The sequence below is a fragment of the Xiphophorus couchianus genome, chromosome 7 (genome assembly GCF_001444195.1).
Source record: "Xiphophorus couchianus chromosome 7, X_couchianus-1.0, whole genome shotgun sequence".
NCBI lineage: Eukaryota > Metazoa > Chordata > Actinopteri > Cyprinodontiformes > Poeciliidae > Xiphophorus > Xiphophorus couchianus.
Window position 1 is genome coordinate 11,946,298 of NC_040234.1, and position 21,147 is coordinate 11,967,444.

Sequence of the window (21,147 nt, forward strand, 5' to 3'; positions counted from 1 at the left end):
TACCTGGACATACAGTACAATGCAGAATAGCTTGACCAGAAGGAAGTTAGTATTACAGCAATACTGCCATCTTCTGGAGAGAATTAGCAACGCATGTGAACTTTATTAATGGTTCTGGGTAAAAAGAAAAAAGGGATAAGAACAAAAACAAACCCATTTACCTTCAACAAAAATAAATAAAGCAAAACAATACGTTGACAACACTAAGGGCGATAATAAAATACATTTTGGAACAAGCAAAACAATTTCCCAATTTGGACAAACACAAATAAATTACCTTTGGAAAAAACTGGATTTGTTTCTGAGTTATGAAGCTAATCTAGATGAGTCATGTTAATGAGTTATGCAATGAATATGTGATTCATTCAGAACTGAACCATCACCAGAAGGACTTCTTTTTTTAAAAATGCTGTTTTTATGATTAATTTTGTACATTTAATGGACATTAGAAAAAATAATACAATTAACATTTTAGCTACATGTCTGTCTATAAATAACTTATCTTTTCCTACACATCTGCCTATAGGATGATCACTATAACTCTGCTTGCCAGGTGTTTGCTTGTTTAATCTGACCTTTATTGAAAAAAAGAACTATTGATAAAAGAAAGTCCGAAGAGGACACAGCAAACATGCAGACAAAGAGGCGCTGGTTAGATGAGATACAGCTGAACGTTTCGACCTTGATGCAGAATATTTTGCATGGAGGAAACACACACATTGCCCATCACCCTGAACGCACCATTGTCTGTGAAACATAGGGATGGCAGCATCTTGATGTGGGTTGTCTTTTTTCAGGAAGAACAGGCAATCTGTTCAAAATTGTTGGAAGGGTGGATGGAAGTAGAAAAAGGAACATTATGAAAAAACAAACCTGTTGGAAGTTGCAAAGTGTTTGAGTTTGAGCTGGAGGTTCACTGCAGCAGGATGACAACCCTTAATATAAAGTCAGAGCTTTAATGAAATATTTAAACTCTATATTTCAGCTCAAATGTTTATACAAGTACCAATAAAGCAAACGTTAAGGCCTCCAAGCAGCACTATCTTAGATAAACGTCTTTATTGAAAAGTACAAATGGATAGAAATACTTTATTACTGTGTACAGTTCAACTGGCTAGCTGCAGCCTGGTCAGTGAAGACAACAATAAGCAAATACAACTGGATTACAGCAAACTTTAGCTTGAAGTCAACAGAAGTATCCCAGCACATAACACCTAGTGCACTGGAATTGATGCAAAATCTTTCTTCTGAGAATCCAAGAAGTCAAAACTCTCTGAGGTACTTTCCACAGCTTGAGAACCATATGGTCCAGTCAAAGTCCAGACTTCAGTCCTGTGGCAGAGCTTTCTGTTCCAATTTAACCTATTTTAAACTTGATTACATAAAAAAATAATAAACATAATGACAAAGTCGTTATTTTTATCTTTAACGAACACACTTGTCGGGAGCAATTGATGCAGCATGGCGAAGTTGGCCATAAGGAGGAACATCGTGAGGAATATCATGTTTCCTGCCTGGCTGCTCCTTTAACTCAGAGACCACCTGCTCCTCTGGCGTCAGCAGCGCCCACGGGCGGCACGATGGCTGCACGATCGATCCGGCAGTGAAATGTTGCAATGTGACATCTTCTCATAACAACGCTGGCATGCGCCGGATAAAAGGCACGGGAACGACTCCTTTTTTACCCTCAAACCTCTTGTATCAGGTAAGTCATTCTGGGGAGCATTTAAAGAGATTTTGGTCGGTTCTCTTAAGAGGGCATTTTCTCCTTCGGTTTCCGTAGAAAAACGACGGATGCGGCTTGCAGCAAAGTAAATCATCTGCGGGAGAAATCCATATTCGCTTGTCGAGCTGAGAACACGCTGTGCAGCCCAAGTGACGGAGCTGAATCAAAAAAAAAAAGAAACTTTAATAGAGGGAAAATGTTGGGAACATCCGGTGGGGGAAAATGCCTGGAAATCTGCATGAAAATGAAGAAATTCGCGGCTCTATCTCAGGCTGTAATCGCAGCAGGGCTGCTGTAATTCTGACCACACCTGAAAACTGCGACCCTAAAGCAGATGAGATGTTGCTGTTTATTTGGCCTTTATTCATACGGGGACTGTAATCCTCTTCTGTCTGCGCAGACAGGCTGATCATGAGCATTTCTTTTTGACAGTTGTGCACAGCGGATGAAAGTGAGAGCTGCTTGTTGCCATGGAACTGCTGACCTTGTTTCCATGGCAACAACCAGCATCACTATGCAGTGACTTGATAGATTTCAGTTCTACAGAGATGATTTTCTTTGTTGTTTTTTTTTTTTGCAATTAATTTTTGTTTTGTTTTCTTTCTTTCTCTCTTTTTTTATTTAGAAATGATAGGATTCTGACTGATTTATTGGATTCTGATTTTAATCTACATTTATGCAAGACATTACAAATACATTGAAATTATAAACCTTTTATAGAAAATATAACTTACATCAAATGAGTTAATATTAGTGTTGATCTTCTAAATTGGATTTCGATGCTTTATGTTTAAAATACTTGAAATAAATTAATTTGCTACTCCAGTAGCTTTATCTCACATTGGACATTTTGATAACAAAAATATACTTATACTTCAGTTATAAAGATAGCCAGAGATAGTTTTAAAGGTTTTATATCTTTACCAGAGGTGCCATAAATAAGAGAATGTACTCACAGTCCTGGTTTGCTTATATCCATATTTTAAAAGGTTTCATGTCTGGAAAGATTTGAACTATTTTGCATTGAGATATAAACTGTAGCTGGATGAAAGTGCAATTAAGAATTCATATAATGTTGGCTTTTACTGTAGTATGTATATAAATATCCACATTGCTCCCACTTGAACTTTGAAAATTGGTTTGACAATATAAAATAATATATTTTCATTACTTTCTGGTATTTCAATCTAAAATAGAACAACAACAAAAAATATGTTAGCCTAATAAGTCATTTTTGAAATCATTTTAAGTTATAGTTAACATGATGAGATACGGTGTCACCTTTAGTTTTGCCAAAAAATTGAAGACATGCAGCAGCCATCTTGAAGTGTTGCCAATAAAGAAAATATGGTTCCTTTAAATATAAAGGCTAAAACAGAACAGAGCCCTAACTACCATGACAGTTAAAGTGTAATAATAAAAATCTTATCATGCTGAGAGTCACCACACACTCAGGGGTGACTCACATGCCTCTGACTTAATAAAGCTGCATCATCATTATCCAATAAGGCAACCTAGAGGGAGAGTGGATTAGGATGACAGCTGACTGCACCGTGGGTGGGCTGTAAATGTGTATATTCCCACTCGTGTGAAACTCTGATGATGACCGCTTGGCAGTTAATCATCAACTTCTGTGGACTGAGCTCGGCGACACATTTCTCTCCTGTTTTCCAGGCCTGTAAACAGCGGGTAAAAGCAGTATTGAATCGTCAACACTTTCCTCAGTGAATATTTTTGAAGCATTTCCACTGACATGAAATTCACACCAGATGTTGGTAGCAACACAAGTGATCCACATATACAAAATTTGTCCTCAAATAAATGTATATGTAAGAAAAAAAATTGAAGAACATATGGAGTAATTGAACACACGAAAGCCTTTTATTGGTAACAAAAACTTCAAGACATCTTTATGGAGAAACTAGTCACAGGCATCACAAGAAATTATTTTTGACCTATTCTTCCACAAACTGTCCTCAGATCATGAAACTTCTGAGGATCCTTTCTATCGACATTGATCTTTGGTTCTTTGCACAGATTGTTAAACATCTGGCACTAATGCAAACCAATTTAGAGATAGCCGTCTACCTAAACTAAAAAAGATCAAGAGAGCAGTGATCAGAGAAGCAGTCAGTAGATGTACATCTGGAGGAGCAACAGAGATCCACAACTCAGGTGGGAAGGGCTGAAAAACAATGAAGAACTATTGCATGAACTATTCTACATGGAAATGTGGAGTGCATTATAGAGATGTGGAAAGATAAAATTCTTTCTTAAATAGAGAAGGCCATAAGTAGTCTCATTTGTCGTTCACCCTAAGCCATTTAGAGGACACAGCTGACATCGACAAGATCAAAACTGAAAATCTACATGCAAAATGCTGTCTGTGGTGCATCAGTGAAACATAGCGGTAGCAGCATCATGCTGAGTGGATTCTTTAATTTAGCAGGTAAAAAGAAGCTAGTTAGAGTTGTATAAGAACATTGCTGGAGCTATTCCATTTACTCATTAGCTTACCTCTGATGGCAGATAGTTGAGCTGGATTTTATTCAGGGGTACCACAGAATAATAGAATAGAATAGAATAGAATAGAATAGAATAGAATAGAATAGAATAGAATAGAAGTACTTTATTCATCCCAGCAGGGAAATTACTTCGCAGTTACAGCATAGAGACAAGACACAATAACAACGTCTGGGTGTTGAGTCTGGAGTTTGGCTGTAGTAGTTTGATATTTATACTTACAAGACTTTGATATAAGGCAGCTATGGAAAAAAGTTTAAATCCCAAGGCCCCTCATAACTTTGTCAAATAAAGAGCAAATGTTACCAAATTCACAGGATTTATTGTTGATGATAAGAGGAATAAACAGAGTTAAGGCCTTGTTGGTGAATTAATTTGTTCCCATGTTATGGAGGGGAACAGGTTATTTCAGGCAGCTGAAATATTCATTCTCTACTCTCCTCCCCCCATAACGTTTGGGAATAAAGGGCAACTGTTGCCAAATTCTCAAAAATTGTTATGTGTGATAGCCTGCAGTATACTAGAAATGCCCTTACTACAGTAATCTGTCATATTTTACATTAGAACGGGATTTACCAGAAAGTCCACGCTTTCGTCTTTTCAGGAAGTCTTAATAATTATGCCATGCTTTCAGCAATCGTCTTATATCAGCAATGAAAAATTATAAATACACACTAAGTGTTGACTGACTTTTATTTCTGTCAGGCGTAAGTGACAAAAGTTAGAAAAAGACCGATTCTCTTGGCGTTTAAAATAACATAAAACAGCGTAAAAAGACCTCGTTTATTTAATTATTTTTACAATTTTGTAAACAATAGCTGCCGATTAAACTAAATGTTACAAGCTTGACATGATTAACTGAGTTGTTTTTACCGAGAAATCGATCAGAAGCGCCGTGAAAATGGTCAGATCCGCCTCTCCGGCTGTAATGCGCGCTCCCGACACAGGGGGAACAGATTTTCGCAGGGGAACCGAATAGCGCACAAGACCTCAATAAGCGAGTGCAGCCAGGTTTCCGTGAAGCAGAGATACTGCACTCCCAGTACTCCTTCTGGGTCCTAACCAGCGCCGTGAGTTCGTCTGTCCTATCCTAAGGGGATGAATACAATTTTTAAACGTTCTATTTGCAAAACTGTGAAAAAGCTTGCTTTCCTCTTCTTTCTTTTCTCAAAAGTCTGCAGTTGTACATGACAAAATCTAAAAATATTAACGTACTTCAGAAAAACACTGCATTCACTTTACGGAATCACAAAGTTTTTTACTCTTGTCTTCCTGTTCCAGGTTTTGCCAGAAGCATCACTTGGTAAACTGTTCAGAGTGACAGCATCCAGCCAGCTATGTTCTTCTTCCTCTGGGTTGATTGTGCCTGATGAAAGCTGCCATGGCTTTTTGTAACGAAAGCCTGCTGGACGATTGTGACCTTTTGGAGCCAGATGTGGAGCAACCAGCAGAAACTCTTCCGCCGGAAGCATCGCCTCCTCTCATATCGGTCACTCTCCGGGTGACACTGGCGGCCATTATGATCTTCATGATAACCATTGGTTTCCTCGGCAACGCAATCGTTTGTCTGATCGTCTACCAGAAGCCCGCCATGCGCTCAGCTATCAATCTCCTGCTGGCCACATTGGCTTTCTCTGACATAATGCTCTCGCTGCTCTGCATGCCCTTCACCGCTGTCACCGTGGCTACATCTGACTGGAGCTTCGGGAGCGGCTTCTGCCGGGCCTCCATCATGCTGTACTGGCTGTTCGTTCTGGAAGGGGTGTCCATTCTCCTCATCATCAGCGTGGACCGATTTCTCATCATTGTGCAACGGCAGGATAAGCTGACCCCACACAGGGCCAAAGTGCTGATAGCAGGTTCCTGGGTGCTGAGTCTGTGCGTGTCACTGCCATCTGTGGTTGGGTGGAGGACAGGTGCAGCGGGGATCGGGGGCACCTGGGCGCCGCAGTGCGTGCTGGGATACAGCGAGTCAATGGCAGACCGGGGGTACACGGTGCTCCTGGCTGTGGCCGTGTTCTTTGTACCTTTTGCTGTCATGCTGTACTCGTACATGTGCATCCTAAACACGGTGCGCCGCAACACCCTGCGCATACACAACCACACCAGCGAGCGTTCCTGTCTGCCCGCCCTCAACCAGGTCAGCAAGATGAGGCTCACCGGGCTGCAGCGACCGCCTCACATCAAGGTAGACATGAGCTTCAAGACCCGAGCTTTCACCACCATCCTCATCCTCTTTGTGGGTTTCTCCGTGTGTTGGCTGCCCCACACCGTGGTCAGCCTGTTGGCCGTGTTCAGCCGGCAGTTCTATTACAGCCCCATCTTCTACCCGGTGAGCATCGGCGCTCTGTGGCTCAGCTACCTGAAGACGGTGTTCAACCCCGTCATCTACTGCTGGAGGATCCGCAAGTTCAGGGAGGCCTGTCAGGAGTTCATCCCCAAAAGCTGCAGGCTGTGTCCCCAAATGCCAGGCAGGAGCCACAGGAGAGTGAGGCCCAGCAACATTTATGTGTGCAGCGAGACTCAGTCTGCTGTGTGAAACAGCAACTGACCCTTCTGCTAGATGTTTTCCTGTCTTAAATGCTGCCCAACAGGAAGTATGTTTAAAAGCAATATACCACAAAACATAGATTCAATAATGAACACTCCATCTAAACATAATCTCTTGAACTTTTTCACATTGTTTTGTTTGCAACCATAAACTCATGTGCATACTCCAACACAAAGTAGCACATACATCAGAGGATGACATTTGTTCCCATCATTTTATGTAAGCTAACTTTAAGCAATGTTTCATACCTGGAGAAGGTATGTAAACATTTATTCTGAAGTCTCGATGCATATTTTCAGGTAGAGATAGATCTGCACTTTGACTGGGCCATTCTAAGATTTTTATATTTTTGTTCTAAACCATGCGTACTTAACACACTCAGAAATATAGTTAAAACAATTCAGAATATACAATGTTTAAGCAAATGTCTGATAAATATATACAGTTTCTCCAACAGGATCATTAATGTGATTCAGGTGTGAGAAAACATGGATGCATCTCAAAGCTGCAGGACGGAAGATCTAGAGGAGTGCAATAGGACACCACTGATCTAAACCATTCTATTGTAGTTCTGTCTGTATGTTTAGGGTTGCTGTCCTGCTGGAAGGAAAAGCTTCACCTCAAGTCATTACAGCCTCTGGTTTTCTTCCACAATAGTCCTTTATTTAACTCCATCACTGTTCCAATCAACTCCAACCAGATTAGTTCTCCCTGCTGAAGAAAAACCTTTCCACAACAGATTGCTGCCACTACCATGGTTTAACAATGGGGTGGAAGTGAATAGAATGTAAAACACCTGCCTATGTCTTGATAAGCTTGATGTTGTACTACACTCCATTTGCTTTAAGAAGATGGATTATGTAGTGCTCAGTGAGATGCTGAAAGCTTGGGGTAATTTTGTATAGCCTATCCCACCCCATTTATTCACTTTTCATTTTATCTTTAAAACTATGTATCATTTTTCTTACATTACACAATTAGGTGCTACTTTGTGTTGGCCTAACAGATAAAATCTTAATAAAACACGTAAAAGTTCTGGGTTGTAACATTGGTGTGAACAGTCTTATATGGCACTGAGCCAGTGTGTCCTTTCTGTGTACAAAAAGGTAAAAAAATGAAATAGAAGAAACACATCATATCTTCTGAAAACATCATGTGCAGTATATTGTCTACTGTTTGTTTCCATAAGTAAATATATGCTTAGTTTGCAGATTATTACAGAAGTTCCACCTGTTGTACATCTTCCCTTGTGAGCTACTGGTTTGACCTGTCTGCTGCACGCTGTAACCTGTTGTCCTGAAACAAATCATTGGGGGGGAAAATACTGTTGTTGTCAAATGTGTAAAAGTGAAGGGGTTACAGACAAATCAGGCAGTATAAATGTTCAGTAAGCTATTAAAAAAAAAAAAAAACAATACCAAGAAGTGCAGAATTTTGTAATATCAAACAGTTGTTTTGTCAGTTTTAAATGTTTGTTGAGTTTAATTTCTAATTTTTTGAAAGGCAAAGCAAGGTTATTAAAGATCTTTTTTGTATGAAGTTCCACTAAGTGTGTGTGTTTTTCCTAAAATAGGAAACAAAATATAGTCTAGGCCTTTGTCCATCCATCTATCTGCTCATCCATCTTCTGTGGGTACTTGACCCTCAAGGAGCTAATGCCGTTCTCGAATGATTCTTTCCTATTCGAGAGTTTCGTTTATCATGAAATGTAGGAATTTACCAAGAAATTAAGAAAGAAAACGGCCTTCTGAAAGACACAGCAGAAAGAGCCTGTTGTGTCCAGCAGGTGGCAATGCAGGATTACAAAGGAGAAGCCATCGTCGACAAATCCTCGAAGAAGAAGAGTAGCAACAATGGCTGCTTCCACAGGACAAAATAAAGAGAGTGTTTCAACCTCAGATGCGGACCTCTTACTTCACCCTGAGCTTCTATCTCAAGATTTTATGAGGCTCATTTTAAAGGAGGTGAGTTAAATGCTTAAGGTGGATGCGGAGGTAATCCTTTGATTGTGGAAAAAAGAAGAATGTTTAAATTTTAGCTTGTCAGCTAAACAGTAGGGCTATTTTATTTTTTTAACTCTCTCTCTCTCAGTGCTTGTTGTGTGAATTTTATGTTGGACTCTGAGGTTTTCTTTGTTCTGAACCAGAGAAATGTCGGTACCAGAGCCTGTGAAGACAGGGACCGGCTCACAGAGCTCTACCTGCGGCATGTCATCCCGCTGCCGCAGAGGACTTTACCCAACAACCGCTGGGGACGGAGGATGCAGAAGAGCCGCGGGAGACAGACAGCCGCTGGACACAGGTCAGAAAGGTCAAGGTTCACTCTTCAGGCTGCAGGACATTGATGGATTTTATCTGAAGGATACATTTCTTGCTGTCGGCTAGGCTACTTTTTTCTATATTTATCCCAAGGAACTCTTGCATATTTTAAATATATTTTATCCCACGTGTCATTTAACACCACAAAATAAAATAACATTTTTTTAAAAATCAACACATAAAGTGAAGAAATATCTAAAATATCGATTTTAGACAAAGCTAAGTATTAAAAGACGTTGCATTTTTTAAATTTTTTAAGCCTCTAATGTCAAAAAACACCCATCATAAGGATTTTAGATGAGCATTTCCTGAATCATTCTTTATTTTTATATTTTTATTGTTACATAAAAATGTAACCTAATGAAGTAACATTTACACACAGAGAGTACAATACATGATTGTTTTTGACAGCGTTCTCATACTAACTCTCCTGCCACGCTATTGCTGACAGGGTCTTTCAAATACCTTTCAGGTCAACTTGTCTCTTTTAAATATTTATTGTTGATCTTGTGAAACATTTTGAGAGACTACAGTACATGCTTCCCGCATAGTGTATTGCATTTAGAAGAGCTTTTTATTCTTTGCAATTGATTTCGAGCACAGCCATTGTACCAGCCGTTCGTCAATAAATTCCCACCTTATGGATGATTGTTACTCAGCTTTACAGCTGATAATTTATTATTTATTTTCTATAATCTTCTCATCTGGTGTAGTTCTTGGAAGCATTTCTTTTTTAAAAAAGATGGTTTTATTGGTTTTAGTGGCCTTTATTTGACATGAAAGTGGGAAATGAGAGAGGGGAAAGACATGCATGAAAGGGCATCAGGCTGGGACTCGAACCTGTGGCTGCATCAAGGACTAAGGCCTTCATACATGGGTCGTTATGTAACCCTACACCACCATAGCACCCCTGGAAACATGGTTTTGAGACATCATAATTCAACAAAATCAAATTATATCTTAGTATTAGGTGTGTCACTTGTTTCAGACTGGACTAACTGTAGTAGATATGCATTTGGAGAGTTGGAAAATCCCTACTGGGATCTGAGGTCGATCACAAGAAATTGTCCACCATAAATGTAAGAAATGGTAGAAAAAAATTAAAACAGTACCGACCTCAGTGTTTATTCATTCCTTTGCAGATGTGTCTATCTTTGACTAAGCTGAATTCTTTTCACACTGAACATCTGTTGGATATTTTTGTCGTGTTTTCAGCTCCTGTAATGACCAACACAGGAAGAGGCCACTGATTGTGTTTGACGGGAAGTCCTCTCAGTCGGGCCCGCTGAAAGTGAAGAAACCCGAGGGCACGAAAGTGTCAGCCGGAGTCACAGACAGACTAAAACCTCCTCCTGCTGCAAATCTTTCCAACCCCATCCGTAAACTCTCAGGCACTTCATCGTCGTCTTCCTCGTCCACACATCGCGGCTCTGAAACCGCAAACCTCAAACAGGACACAGGCGACTCGGTAGGAAGTTACTCTGATCGGCTGGAAATCCTTAAAATCAATTCAAAATATTGTACTATAACAGCTTACGGAGTTTTCCCGAAAAGATGATGAACAAATATTGTTTTTAAAAGATTATAATAACGATTAAGTGCTCTGATTAATTTTTCTCTTGTTTTTTCAGGGTGCTCTAAAATCTCCAGAGGTGAAGAAAAAGATCCAACACATAACGTGGCCATGACATCTGACCCAGCATAGCAGCTCAGACTCATCCGTAAATCTCTCCCCATCATCTCTTTTACCTCTCACAGCCTAACCTCTCACGATTACAGTTTTCCAACTAAAAGATGTAATGAGCGGTTTTTTTTGGACGTACATAAGGACCCCTTTAATATTCTTATTTATGGTGGACAGAGACGCTCAGGAGATCAACCCTGCTTGTTGAAGTCAGGATCTTCCTGGTTGCTTTTTGCAGCCTCAAGTGCCCTTTTTGTCCTCATATCCAGCATCTGTCATCTCGGTTGTTTTTTTATTTTTTAAATTTGATAAGAATGACTGTTGATGATTTCATGTATTTGATGAAAATGTGATTTTTCCTGGTTTATAAAAAATACAGAAGAATCCTACACTTTGATATGGATAGGCATATTGATGCCCCAATGAGACAGACTTGTTACCCTAATCACCACATTGTGTAGCAGTTGAATCAGTGTCATTTGGTAACCAATGGATTATTTTCAGTTGTTGCTGTAATTCCAGTAAGATCGAGGTTTTATTTAGTAATATTTCTAAAATCCTTAATTTATCATGCTCAAGGGTTAAATAGGCATCAAGCAGAAGGTTTGGGAAAATTATGACTACTTTTGTATATTGAACGTCAACTGACCCGAGCTTAGATCCCTGTAATGCTGTATTTATTGGTTAGGATAATTTCCCTTTTGTAGTGGATGTCTTTGATGTAGACAAAGTTCATTACAGACACACAGGAAAAAAATGTTTTCAGCATTTGTAGAAACAGTTTTTTAAAATAAATTCTCAACAAATCTCTTTGCTGCCTTAAATCTTGAGGAAAGTTTTGTTGGTTTTGTCTCAATTATTTCATATACATTTATTCTAAAATTTACAGCACATGACGTACTGTTATAAAATCAAATATTATTGTCAAAGCCCTTTCATTTTTTTATAAGTCATTTTGTTTGCACATTATAAAAGGCTACAAAAAGTTATATCAGCTCTTAATCAGTCCTACAAAACTACTTGATAATTACTACTTTTCAATAAATGCTTTCCAGAACTAATACACTACAGTATCTAAAGCTCCTCCAGAGAGTTTTTTGCGTATCTTTTTAATGCTTTTTAGTAGTGAGCAAACATGTATTATGTTCAATATGGCCTTATTAGAGTTGTAATACAATGCGAATAGTATTACTTGCCTGAATCGCTGTTTCAAGTCTTTTGCAGTTCTGTCAGCTTTCCCACATCCATCTTGCAATGTACATTTTCAAATGTTGCCGCAAATTTTCAAATTGATTCAGGTTTGGAGTTTCACTTGGTAATTTTAACACATTAATATGCTTTGATCTAAACCGTTGTAGGCCAAAAAGTAACTTTTTTCTCCTCCCATCTTAAAATGTTTTTGCTGCATCAACTGCATGACTTGCTGTTTAATTTAAGTGTGATTTCTGTTGGATTTCTTCTTGTTACTTTTCCATGAAGGCCAGATTTATTGACCGCTTGACTAATAATGTATCTTGACAGATTTTCCCACCGGAGCTGTGGATCTCTGCAGCTCCTCCAGAGCTGCTTTGAGCATCTTGGCTGCTTACCTGAGCTATCAGTTTAGGTGAGAAGCCATTGTATCACTTTTATTATTATTATGAAGTGGTGATTTAAACATTGGCTCTGAAATGTTTTGAGCTTGGGATATAGTTTTGTAACCTAATTTTCTCAAAGCATTTCCACATAAAACAGTATAAATCAAATGTTACTGAACAAAGCTCCCATGAGAACAGTATTTTTTTCAAAAATAAAAAACTCAAAATCCACTGTTCCAAATTATTATGCACAGCAGATTTTCTAAACATTTTATGGATTATAAAGAACTGCAAACGGTCATTCTTTGAATGTGCAGCATTAAGTGGTCACATGTACTAAAATCAAAAGCTATTTCAATCAAAAACATCTTAACAGACCGAGTTACATGTTAACATAGGACCTTCTTTGACATCACCTGCACCATCATTCTTGCATCTATTGAACTTGTGAGTTTGTGGAAAGTTTCTGCTTGAATTTTTTTGCAGGATGTCAGAAAACCTTCCCAGAGCTGTTTTGATATGAACTGCATTCCACCCTCAGATGGACTGCTTGAGGAAACTCCAAAGGTTCTCAATAGGGTTGAGGTCAGAGGAGGATGGTGACCACACCATGAGTTTCTCCCCTTTTATGATCATAGCAGCCAATGACACAGTGGTATTCCTTGCAGCATGAGATGGTGCAGGGGTGGCTGAATAGTAGGTTCATGCACTGCAAGCCTCTGGAGGATCCTTCACCTTGAGGTTCCAGAGGCACCAGCAGCTTCAAATAACTGTTTGCTGTTTTGTAAGGGCATTTTAACAGCTGCTCTCTTAATCCGATGAATTTGTCTAACAGAAACCTTCCTCATTCTGCCTTTATCTGTACAAACCCATCTTTGTTCTGAATCAGCCACAAATCTCTTCACAGTACGATAACGCTTCAGTTTTCGTTAAATATCTAATGTTTCCATACCTTGTCATACAGCACTACACTATCTGATGATTTTTGTCAGCAGAGGTCCTTTCTCTTTCCCATATTGCTTGAAACCTGTGGCCTGCTTGATAATGAGGAACATCCTTCTTAAGTAGATTTTCTATAATTGAACTCACCAGACAAACTAATGAACCCAGCTCTCTGAAATTAATTATAGTGATTCAAAGAGCCCTGACACACAATACCATCTATAAATTTAATAGCACCACAAAAAATGTAATCTTTATGACACTTAAATCCAATTAGAATAATAATTTGGAACACGGTGTACTTGCATCGGGTTTGACTGCTCAAAAAATGCTGATCATGTTACACTTCATGGCTGAAAGTTTAAATTAACGCTGTTGCTTTATTTAGCATGCAACTCTTTACATTCATGCCTACAGCTACTTTATTAGTAAATACATTTTCATCTTGAAGGAACTTACAGGTAACTTTGAATAAGCTTCATGAAGTCAAAGAACACAATTAGTGTGCAATCCAGAGCTAAAAACAATGTACAATCATAGTTACGTTAAAGATGTTACATATTTTATGGTCTAATAGTACTTAGTCAATATCTGCTATTTGTTAGTTGTATTGTTATCCCTCAGGCCGAGTTAGATATCTTTGCCACACTCTGGGCACAGGATATCGTCCCGTTCAGTCAGGAAGCCACGGCCAACCAGGGACACAGAGCACTTCTTGCAGTTGAAGCAGTCGTTGTGCCACTGGCGCTCCTCGAAGGAGATGTATTTGCTTCCTCCCAGACCTGAAGAAAAAACATCAAGGCTGCCATCAGGAAACCTGAGAAGAGCAGTTTTGGATCCAGTTAGCGCAAGGATTGTTTGATTACCACTAATAGGGGTGGTGCAGGAGGCACACTTCTTGGCATAAAGGTTGCAGAAGCAGTTCAGACAGTAGGCAAAGTCATCTCTGGAGGTGAACCTCTGGCCGGACAACTGCTGCTTGCAGCTGGTGCACAGGAAGCAGTCCTTATGCCAGGGCTGGTCACGGTAGGTCACCCCACCGGTAGTGATGGGCTAATCAGAATGAGCATCATCTTATTACCCTTTCGTGTTTCATAAATACACATAGACGTGCTTGAAGTCCTACCTTCTTACAGTGCACACACTGCATAGCAAACTGCTTCTCGTAGCAGGGCACACAGAAGTTTTGGTTCTCCTTCGGGATGAAACTCTTGGTACCAATTGGCTGCTGGCATCGCTTGCAGGTGAAGCAGGTCTCATGCCAGCTGTTGCCCTTGTGCTCCATCTTCCTGGAGCCTTCAGGAAATCGAGATGGAAGAGACAACAGGAAGTTAAGGAGACAGAAAAAGAACCAGTGCTGAGACAAAACTATAGGAACCACCAATAGGCAGCTTTGAATCCTAATTAGAGTAATTGGGTATACTCATAACAATCAGGTGAGTTTATAAGACTGGTTGAATTGTGAATGGTGTGAATAAATGTAACCAGAAGTAAATCAGGACTAAGTGGTTGGAGTTTATCCTGTATGTCAGGGATTTCCAAAGTTGGTCCTCAGGTCCAGCATCCTGCATGTTTTAGTTCTCTCTCTGGTTTAACGTACCTGGATCAAATGATGGCTCGTTAGAAGGCCTAAGAAGAACACTGGCTTGCTGAAAAGGTTGTTGGTATTACCAGGGAGAGAACTAAAATGTGCAGGATGCCGGCCCTCGAGGACCGACTTTGCGGACCCCTGCAGTACATCTATACACGCCAAAGATGAACATTTTTGGCTTTCTGCTGTAGGTGGAGAAATAAGAGTATTTCAACTACACTGGAGGAAGGATGAACCTTGGTTATTTGTCAACTTTTTTACAATTGTATAATTTTAATAGAAAGAAGTGTAGTATGTAAAAAAGTTTAAAAGGTGGAAAAACAAAAAGAAAAGGTCAATGGAAGTTTGTATTCTACCAACTAAACAAAAAACACATGAGCAGAAACTGAAAGTTTTTCCAAATGTTTCCTGTTCATGTACAAGCTGATAGTTATGCAGCAGAGCCACAAGTAGTGGGAAGTAAGAAAAGTAGACATGTTTTTTTCGTCTTTTTTTCATATCTTTTTCATTTGACAAACTGGCCGGTATTGCCCTGCAATGGACTGGCGACATGTCCAGGGTGTAACCCGCCTCTCGCCTGAAATGTCACGCTGGTGCACCAGCACCTCTGCTGACCCCACTAGGGACAAGGGTGTAAGAAAATGGATGGAGGATGGAAACCGGTCAGTAGGTAATCATTATAGCGCAGATTTAAGTGTTGATGTGTTAATGAGGATGTAGATTTAAAATGAACATGTAATTGCCACCTATGTGAATGCCACTTCACTTATTGATGCCTCTGGCGATGGAATTTATTTTTGGTCACTTCTTTCTACTTTTCATTGTGAGTGTCATTCAGGCCACTTCAGCCTGATCATGGAGGTAACAGGCACTCAAAAATATCTTGTCAGTTCTTTATAAGTTGCTTGGGCCTCAAATAATTTTTGAATTGCTTACGTGCATGTCCATTTAAAGGTGAATGGAATCGTTTTGGGCAGTGCAAGCAGTACTCAACTTGCAGAAATAAGAACTCAGCTAAGGCAGACGTTATGCTAGAAATGCCGCTGTTCACACCAGGCCACCCACCCCTCAGGAAACGTCCCCCACTTGCCTGCTTTTGGTCACATCAAAGCTCGGCAAAGGAAAATCTAAAAATCTTTGCATGGCGTATTTGCTTTCCTTTTTACCTGGCATGATGGTTTTCTTGCACTCATGGCACTTGGAGGAATACTCATTGGAGTAGCACTCGGTGCAAAGAAGCTGCTCATCCTTGGTGGAGAATGGCTTGTCCACCAGGGAGCGCTTGCACTGGAAGCACTTGAAGCAGTCCTCATGCCAGTGACGGTCCTTGTAGGACAGATCCTGCAAGGAATGTCAGATAGTTGTTGCCAAGATGACACAGTCTCATCCTGTACATGTTTGTAGTGTTTCTTTTTCAGTTCAATCACTTACCCTGGTGTTACAGCCAATGGGTTTCTTGCACTCTTCACAAGTGTTGGAGTACAGGCTCTCATAACATTTCACACAGTAGGGATTGTCCTCTCGAAGAACGTACTTTTTCCCAAACAGAGACTCCTTGCAGTAGTGGCAGTCGTAGCGCTCAGTCATTTTGACCAAGAGTCACTCACCTGAGAATCAAAAGACTGCAGGCTATATTTATTTGTAAGACCTTTCAAAATAAAAAAGGAAAACAGTTTTCTCTCTAATCTTTCCTACCAGATTTCACTTTGTTCTGTGCATCAGGAGCAGAGAGTGACTGGTTGCGGAGATATAAATAACTCCTATCAGCCCTGCTTAGAGACAGTCAACACTTGCCCTCCCTGCATACCAACGCCCACTATACAAGTGTGTGCTGACCCATCCAGGGCCTCACCTCCAACTGTCAGCGCCAGATCCCTGTTTCCCTGGTCATTGTGAGCGGCACTCGTAGTAATGACTATTAAAAAACGAGCAGCTGCTTGGGGTTTACTGTGACACTACGTATTTTTCTTACAAATCCAGTCAGTTTTGTCCATTCTTCATGACTGGCTCTAGTTTTAAAACGAGACCTGTGACCAACTGGGGGATCCTCTTGGAATTGAGGAGGCAATACCATCTTTTGTCTGGACAAAACCAAGACTTTTAATCCCGTCCGTGCCTCCCCGTTACGAACGCAGTGGACTCCTCTAACATTCCCTCATTGTCTGCTGCTCCCACCATGACTCACCTAGCTTATATAAGGATTTATCTGACTCCTAAAAATACGGAAAGATAATCTGAGCGGCCACAAATAAGACCTGCAGCTATTTGGACGTGCCATGCAGCTGTTTTGTCAGGTTATGGGGTCCACTTTGATGCCCATCCATCTGGGAGACAGACTGCAAGGAATTTAACCTCCAGTGAGCCTTTACCTCTAAAGAAAAGGCGGCCTCTTTTAAAAACGTCTTTACATCTGAAATAAAACTTACAATATCCCGGAGAAAGAAATGAGAGAATAAAAAATGTCATTTGCTGCTTTTTTTCCAAGCTTACAGATGTTTTATTGATGCTGATAGTTGCTTTTGAAGTTGTCTTCCAGCATTTAAATATTTCAGCGACTTGTACGTACTCTGACTGAGATGTTTCAGCTATTTTCTGGGATTAGTTGCTTTTCCAAAGCAACATATCACGAGGGCATTCCTTTTCAATTAAACACAGTTTGACATCAGCACATTAATTACAGCCTTTAAAGTGGATAATGGAGTTAAAACAATTTAGGCCTTAATTTGCAAGGGCTGAGTTTGAATGTATGCTCAACCCATAATGCGACTCAACCAAACAAGTACATGTTAATCACGCAATGCTCACTAGATTTAATGCTGAAGCCAAACATCAGATGTCCCTGTAATAGTTTGCCATAAACAGCATCATAGCATCAAAGGATAGTCACCACTTTTCAATTTGCAACAAGAGTTTCTCTTGGATGAGGAGAAAACAGGAAGGAAAGGCCTAAACTAGCTCTATAAAATTCATTTAGCAGATTTTCAAAGTGTTCAATTTGCACAGAAATATGGAGAGGAAAGTGGAGTGAGGGATGAAGAGGAGGTAAACAATTAGGGATCTTGTGCCTCTGGAAAACAGGAGAACATGAATGGGTGGAAAAGGGAGGCACACATGAGGATGCCGATGAGCAGCATGGCCTCAGAGTGGAGTACATGGTGAATGAAGACCAGTGAAGAGGAAGAGAAGGATGGACAGGTGAATGGATGGATGAGTAGAGGAGCTGAGTTTGGCTCTTACCTTCCTGTGTGAGGAGTGTGTGTCTGTGCTGAGTCTGGGGCTGACTGAGAGAGGAAGCTCCGGGCGCGCTGTAGTTACTCCTGATTACATTAGCTGAGCCATCACGGGCTAATTGGAAATGAGGGAGGGGTTCAGGGGGAGTGCAACATGAGGGCAGGGTCTTTTTTTCTTTTCTTTTTTTTTTGAGATGATCTATAAATACAGCAGCACCTCTGAGAGATAACTCTCAAGGCCCCTTTTCATGTCCACACTCAGGCACCAGCACCACCACGTAGCCTTTTAAGGTCACTCAGTTGTTCTTCTCAGTCTCTCGTGCACTCACTCAAAATTTCCTTGGATTGTAAAGTAATTCACTTGCTAGGGTTTTTCCCTGCTGACTTTTTGTGTTTCACGTATATGATTGCAATGATGTCACAGATTAGTGAGGATTTCCTATTCTCAGATGTCTCATCTGTCCCCACGTCTTCTTACATTCCCTCACAGGAGACTCCGTCTTACAGCCCAGTGTGATGGCTACGGTATCCAGGCCTGCTAACAACAGAGACTCACACCGTTTCTAGGAAAGTTTGGCTTTCTTGTGTTCAATCCTTCATGTGGGTGCTCTTCCAGTCTCTCTCTCTGTGTATTGGGAAGGTTTTTCTCAGAATGAGCATCACCATGGACCCACTTTGATTTTGAGGCCACGTGTCACCAAGTGTATCTGTGTTTCTAGATGATGACGATAGAGCATATATTATTGTTTTTACATTTTTTCCTTTTAGTTCATAATACCTCTATACATTTACACAGTTCCATTTATTTTGAGTAACTTTTTGAAAAGTGCGTACTTCTAGAAGCAGTTTTACTGCACCATGCTTTTACGTCTACTCGAGCAATACGATTTTAAAGTCGCTCTGCTCTTCATTGAGTACAATTGTGCATACTCTACCAACCTAATTGCTTCACTGAATGAAGAACTAGCTAGTTTCAACCAAAAATGCACTGAACACTGTCCGTTATCCTGCAATAGCTAGCCCCGCCCACTTCATCACAACCCTCCGGGGCTGACTACTGACCAGTTCTCTATCTAACAGGTCTGGAAAATCTCTAAGACCTGGATATTACCCTAAACGAGATCTATAAGAGATAATCTATTCAAACTGGTGTCGAAAGCGATTCGTCTAGCTCTAACTACCTTCAATCCAGAAGCTACGACCCTTTTCAGTTAAGGAACAATCAGCTGAGTAGCCCTCACAGCTGCATAATTCCAATAACCACTCCTGTTAATGGTAGCTCGCTTTCTAAAATATAACTTGCTCTTGGAACCGGCTAGATTAAATTTAGTGACTTGGATGTAAGTCCCTGGGTCATTATTTTACTCTCACCAAAGGAAATTATGAAGCCTCCTCTTTACTAGAACCCTGTACATTAGTTTTACCTTTATTAAAAGAACTGAAAAATGAGTAAATGACTCAATTAATTCCAATGTCCACCAACCTCATTAGAATTTTAGAGTATGAATTTATTAAGCAAGCTTAAGCAGGGATATGTGACATACAAATCAATAATCAATTGTATATAATTCAAGAGCAGTGTAATAAAATCAACATGTATAATCATACCATCCTGTCTCTTTTCCCTAACCTATGTCGCAGATTCTGAGATAGCTTTTTAGGAAGCAAGTTCAACTCATACCCAGTTGGAGGTGGATCTTTAGCAACAGGAACGTCCGAAAACCTTGGTCTGAATCTTTGTCCTTTGTGTGGAAAAATCCTCTTTAGAATAGAAGCAAAGTAGAGAGGGTTCAATTGCTTTGAAAACCCGACTCTTTATCCCTCCGGAACCTTTGTCTTTCCTCCAAGTCTGTTGCAATGTTTGGGTTGAGGCAAGACCGACGATCGAATCAGGAACCTGGGTTGGACGATTGGAACTTGTCTCCCTTTGGCGGCACGAAGCTTCAGCTTTTCCCGTAGCTCCAAGGTGTGGTCTGCTGCTGTCTCCTCGATCTGCTTCTTTGTGTCAACTCTACTTCGGTGCCGCAGACAAAGAACAGTTACTTCCTCTTTCCCGTCCTGTTTTATACTTTTTTCCTCCATATGTGTGTATGGGCAGCTCGGTTTACTATTTTTTTTTCTTGAACTTCTGCTTTTCCACTCCCATATGTGTGTATGGCGAGCTCCTGTGGCTTCCTGAACATCTGCTGCTCATTGTGTAATCCCCGGTGTTCCCCACCCTGTTCACTGAGTCTTGCGAAAGTCCCTTGCTTCCCCAGCTTGCGACATCTTGTCAGCGAGGCCTCACTCATCATGAGACTGTATCTTTCCTGACTTCGCTATAACTCACTTTATCATCTGTTACAAACCTTTAACCATCGCATTAAAACCATTTTGAATCTGTTTAAATCATCTTGGCTTCGATATTCATTAAGTCCTTATAATTAATCACATTACAGATCAACATATTATAATTAATCACATTTTTCTCTTACTATAAGTCATCAATCATCTTCATTATAATTAATCACATTACAGATCAACATTACATTTAGAAATACAATTCTGGAAGTTATATATTGATTATTGATATACATATTAAACTGAAATGATTTATTTAAGTAAACCACTAGATTGCTTTATTTCTCTCAGGCCTTCATACACCTTTTCTGCATGTACCTGGAAAGATCTCACAACTCCATGCCAGTTTACTTGACAACACAGACATACAATTACAGTTTAGGTTAAAGAGATATTTTTGGTTTTAAGACATGCTTCATAGTTTGAATGTCTTGGGGGTTTTTTTTCTGTTGAGCTTGTTTTGTCATTTAGTTTTCACTTCAAAAAGAAAAATACATGGACACAACGGTACTCTTACTTGAATTCAAGTTTTGGTCCCTCTACCCACCTCTGCCCATGTGTATTTTCATGACGGAAGTTGAAAATTTCAAATCCGACCATAGATCCTTCCTCTCCGCATAATCATGACGATTTATATATATATATATATATATATATATATATGT

The 21,147-nt window shown here is 40.0% G+C and overlaps 3 protein-coding genes across 5 annotated transcripts; 2 read left to right on the forward strand and 1 right to left on the reverse strand.

Annotated features, from left to right (window-relative positions):
• On the forward strand, positions 1-8,345 carry gpr45 (G protein-coupled receptor 45). 2 transcript variants are annotated; one of them, XM_028023892.1, is made up of 2 exons: positions 1-1,705; positions 5,531-8,345. In XM_028023892.1, the coding sequence occupies exon 2, from the start codon at positions 5,619-5,621 to the stop codon at positions 6,786-6,788; it is 1,170 nt and encodes a 389-aa protein (XP_027879693.1). In that variant the 5' UTR covers positions 1-1,705; positions 5,531-5,618; the 3' UTR covers positions 6,789-8,345. The 2 variants fall into 2 exon arrangements, with proteins under 2 accessions (XP_027879693.1, XP_027879694.1); XM_028023893.1 differs by lacking the exon at positions 1-1,705 and adding an exon at positions 5,285-5,319.
• Positions 8,346-8,606: 261 nt separating this feature from the next.
• Positions 8,607-11,637, forward strand: c7h2orf49 (chromosome 7 C2orf49 homolog). The gene is made up of 4 exons (XM_028023916.1): positions 8,607-8,764; positions 8,947-9,101; positions 10,334-10,586; positions 10,750-11,637. Exons 1-4 carry the CDS (start codon positions 8,654-8,656, stop codon positions 10,804-10,806), a joined length of 576 nt encoding a protein of 191 aa, XP_027879717.1. The 5' UTR covers positions 8,607-8,653; the 3' UTR covers positions 10,807-11,637.
• Positions 11,638-13,671: 2,034 nt separating this feature from the next.
• On the reverse strand, positions 13,672-18,275 carry fhl2a (four and a half LIM domains 2a). 2 transcript variants are annotated; one of them, XM_028023906.1, is made up of 6 exons: positions 18,150-18,275; positions 16,344-16,519; positions 16,079-16,253; positions 14,448-14,617; positions 14,188-14,374; positions 13,672-14,103 (listed from the first exon to the last, which is right to left on the reverse strand). In XM_028023906.1, exons 2-6 carry the CDS (start codon positions 16,497-16,499, stop codon positions 13,952-13,954), a joined length of 840 nt encoding a protein of 279 aa, XP_027879707.1. In that variant the 5' UTR covers positions 16,500-16,519; positions 18,150-18,275; the 3' UTR covers positions 13,672-13,951. The 2 variants fall into 2 exon arrangements, with proteins under 2 accessions (XP_027879707.1, XP_027879708.1); XM_028023907.1 differs by lacking the exon at positions 18,150-18,275 and adding an exon at positions 16,608-17,008.
• Positions 18,276-21,147: the final 2,872 nt, after the last annotated feature.

Bases quoted from the DNA above. Each gene is read 5' to 3' on its own strand.
- c7h2orf49 (XM_028023916.1), top strand. From the start codon at position 8,654: ATGGCTGCTTCCACAGGACAAAATAAAGAGAGTGTTTCAACCTCAGAT. The intron at 8,765-8,946 runs GTGAGTTAAATG...GTTCTGAACCAG, and splicing joins TGAGGCTCATTTTAAAGGAG to AGAAATGTCGGTACCAGAGC. The intron at 10,587-10,749 runs GTAGGAAGTTAC...TTGTTTTTTCAG, and splicing joins AACAGGACACAGGCGACTCG to GGTGCTCTAAAATCTCCAGA.
- gpr45 (XM_028023892.1), top strand. From the start codon at position 5,619: ATGAAAGCTGCCATGGCTTTTTGTAACGAAAGCCTGCTGGACGATTGT.
- fhl2a (XM_028023906.1), bottom strand. From the start codon at position 16,499: ATGACTGAGCGCTACGACTGCCACTACTGCAAGGAGTCTCTGTTTGGG. The intron at 16,254-16,343 runs GTAAGTGATTGA...CATTCCTTGCAG, and splicing joins CCATTGGCTGTAACACCAGG to GATCTGTCCTACAAGGACCG. The intron at 14,618-16,078 runs GTAAAAAGGAAA...GATTTCCTGAAG, and splicing joins CAAGAAAACCATCATGCCAG to GCTCCAGGAAGATGGAGCAC.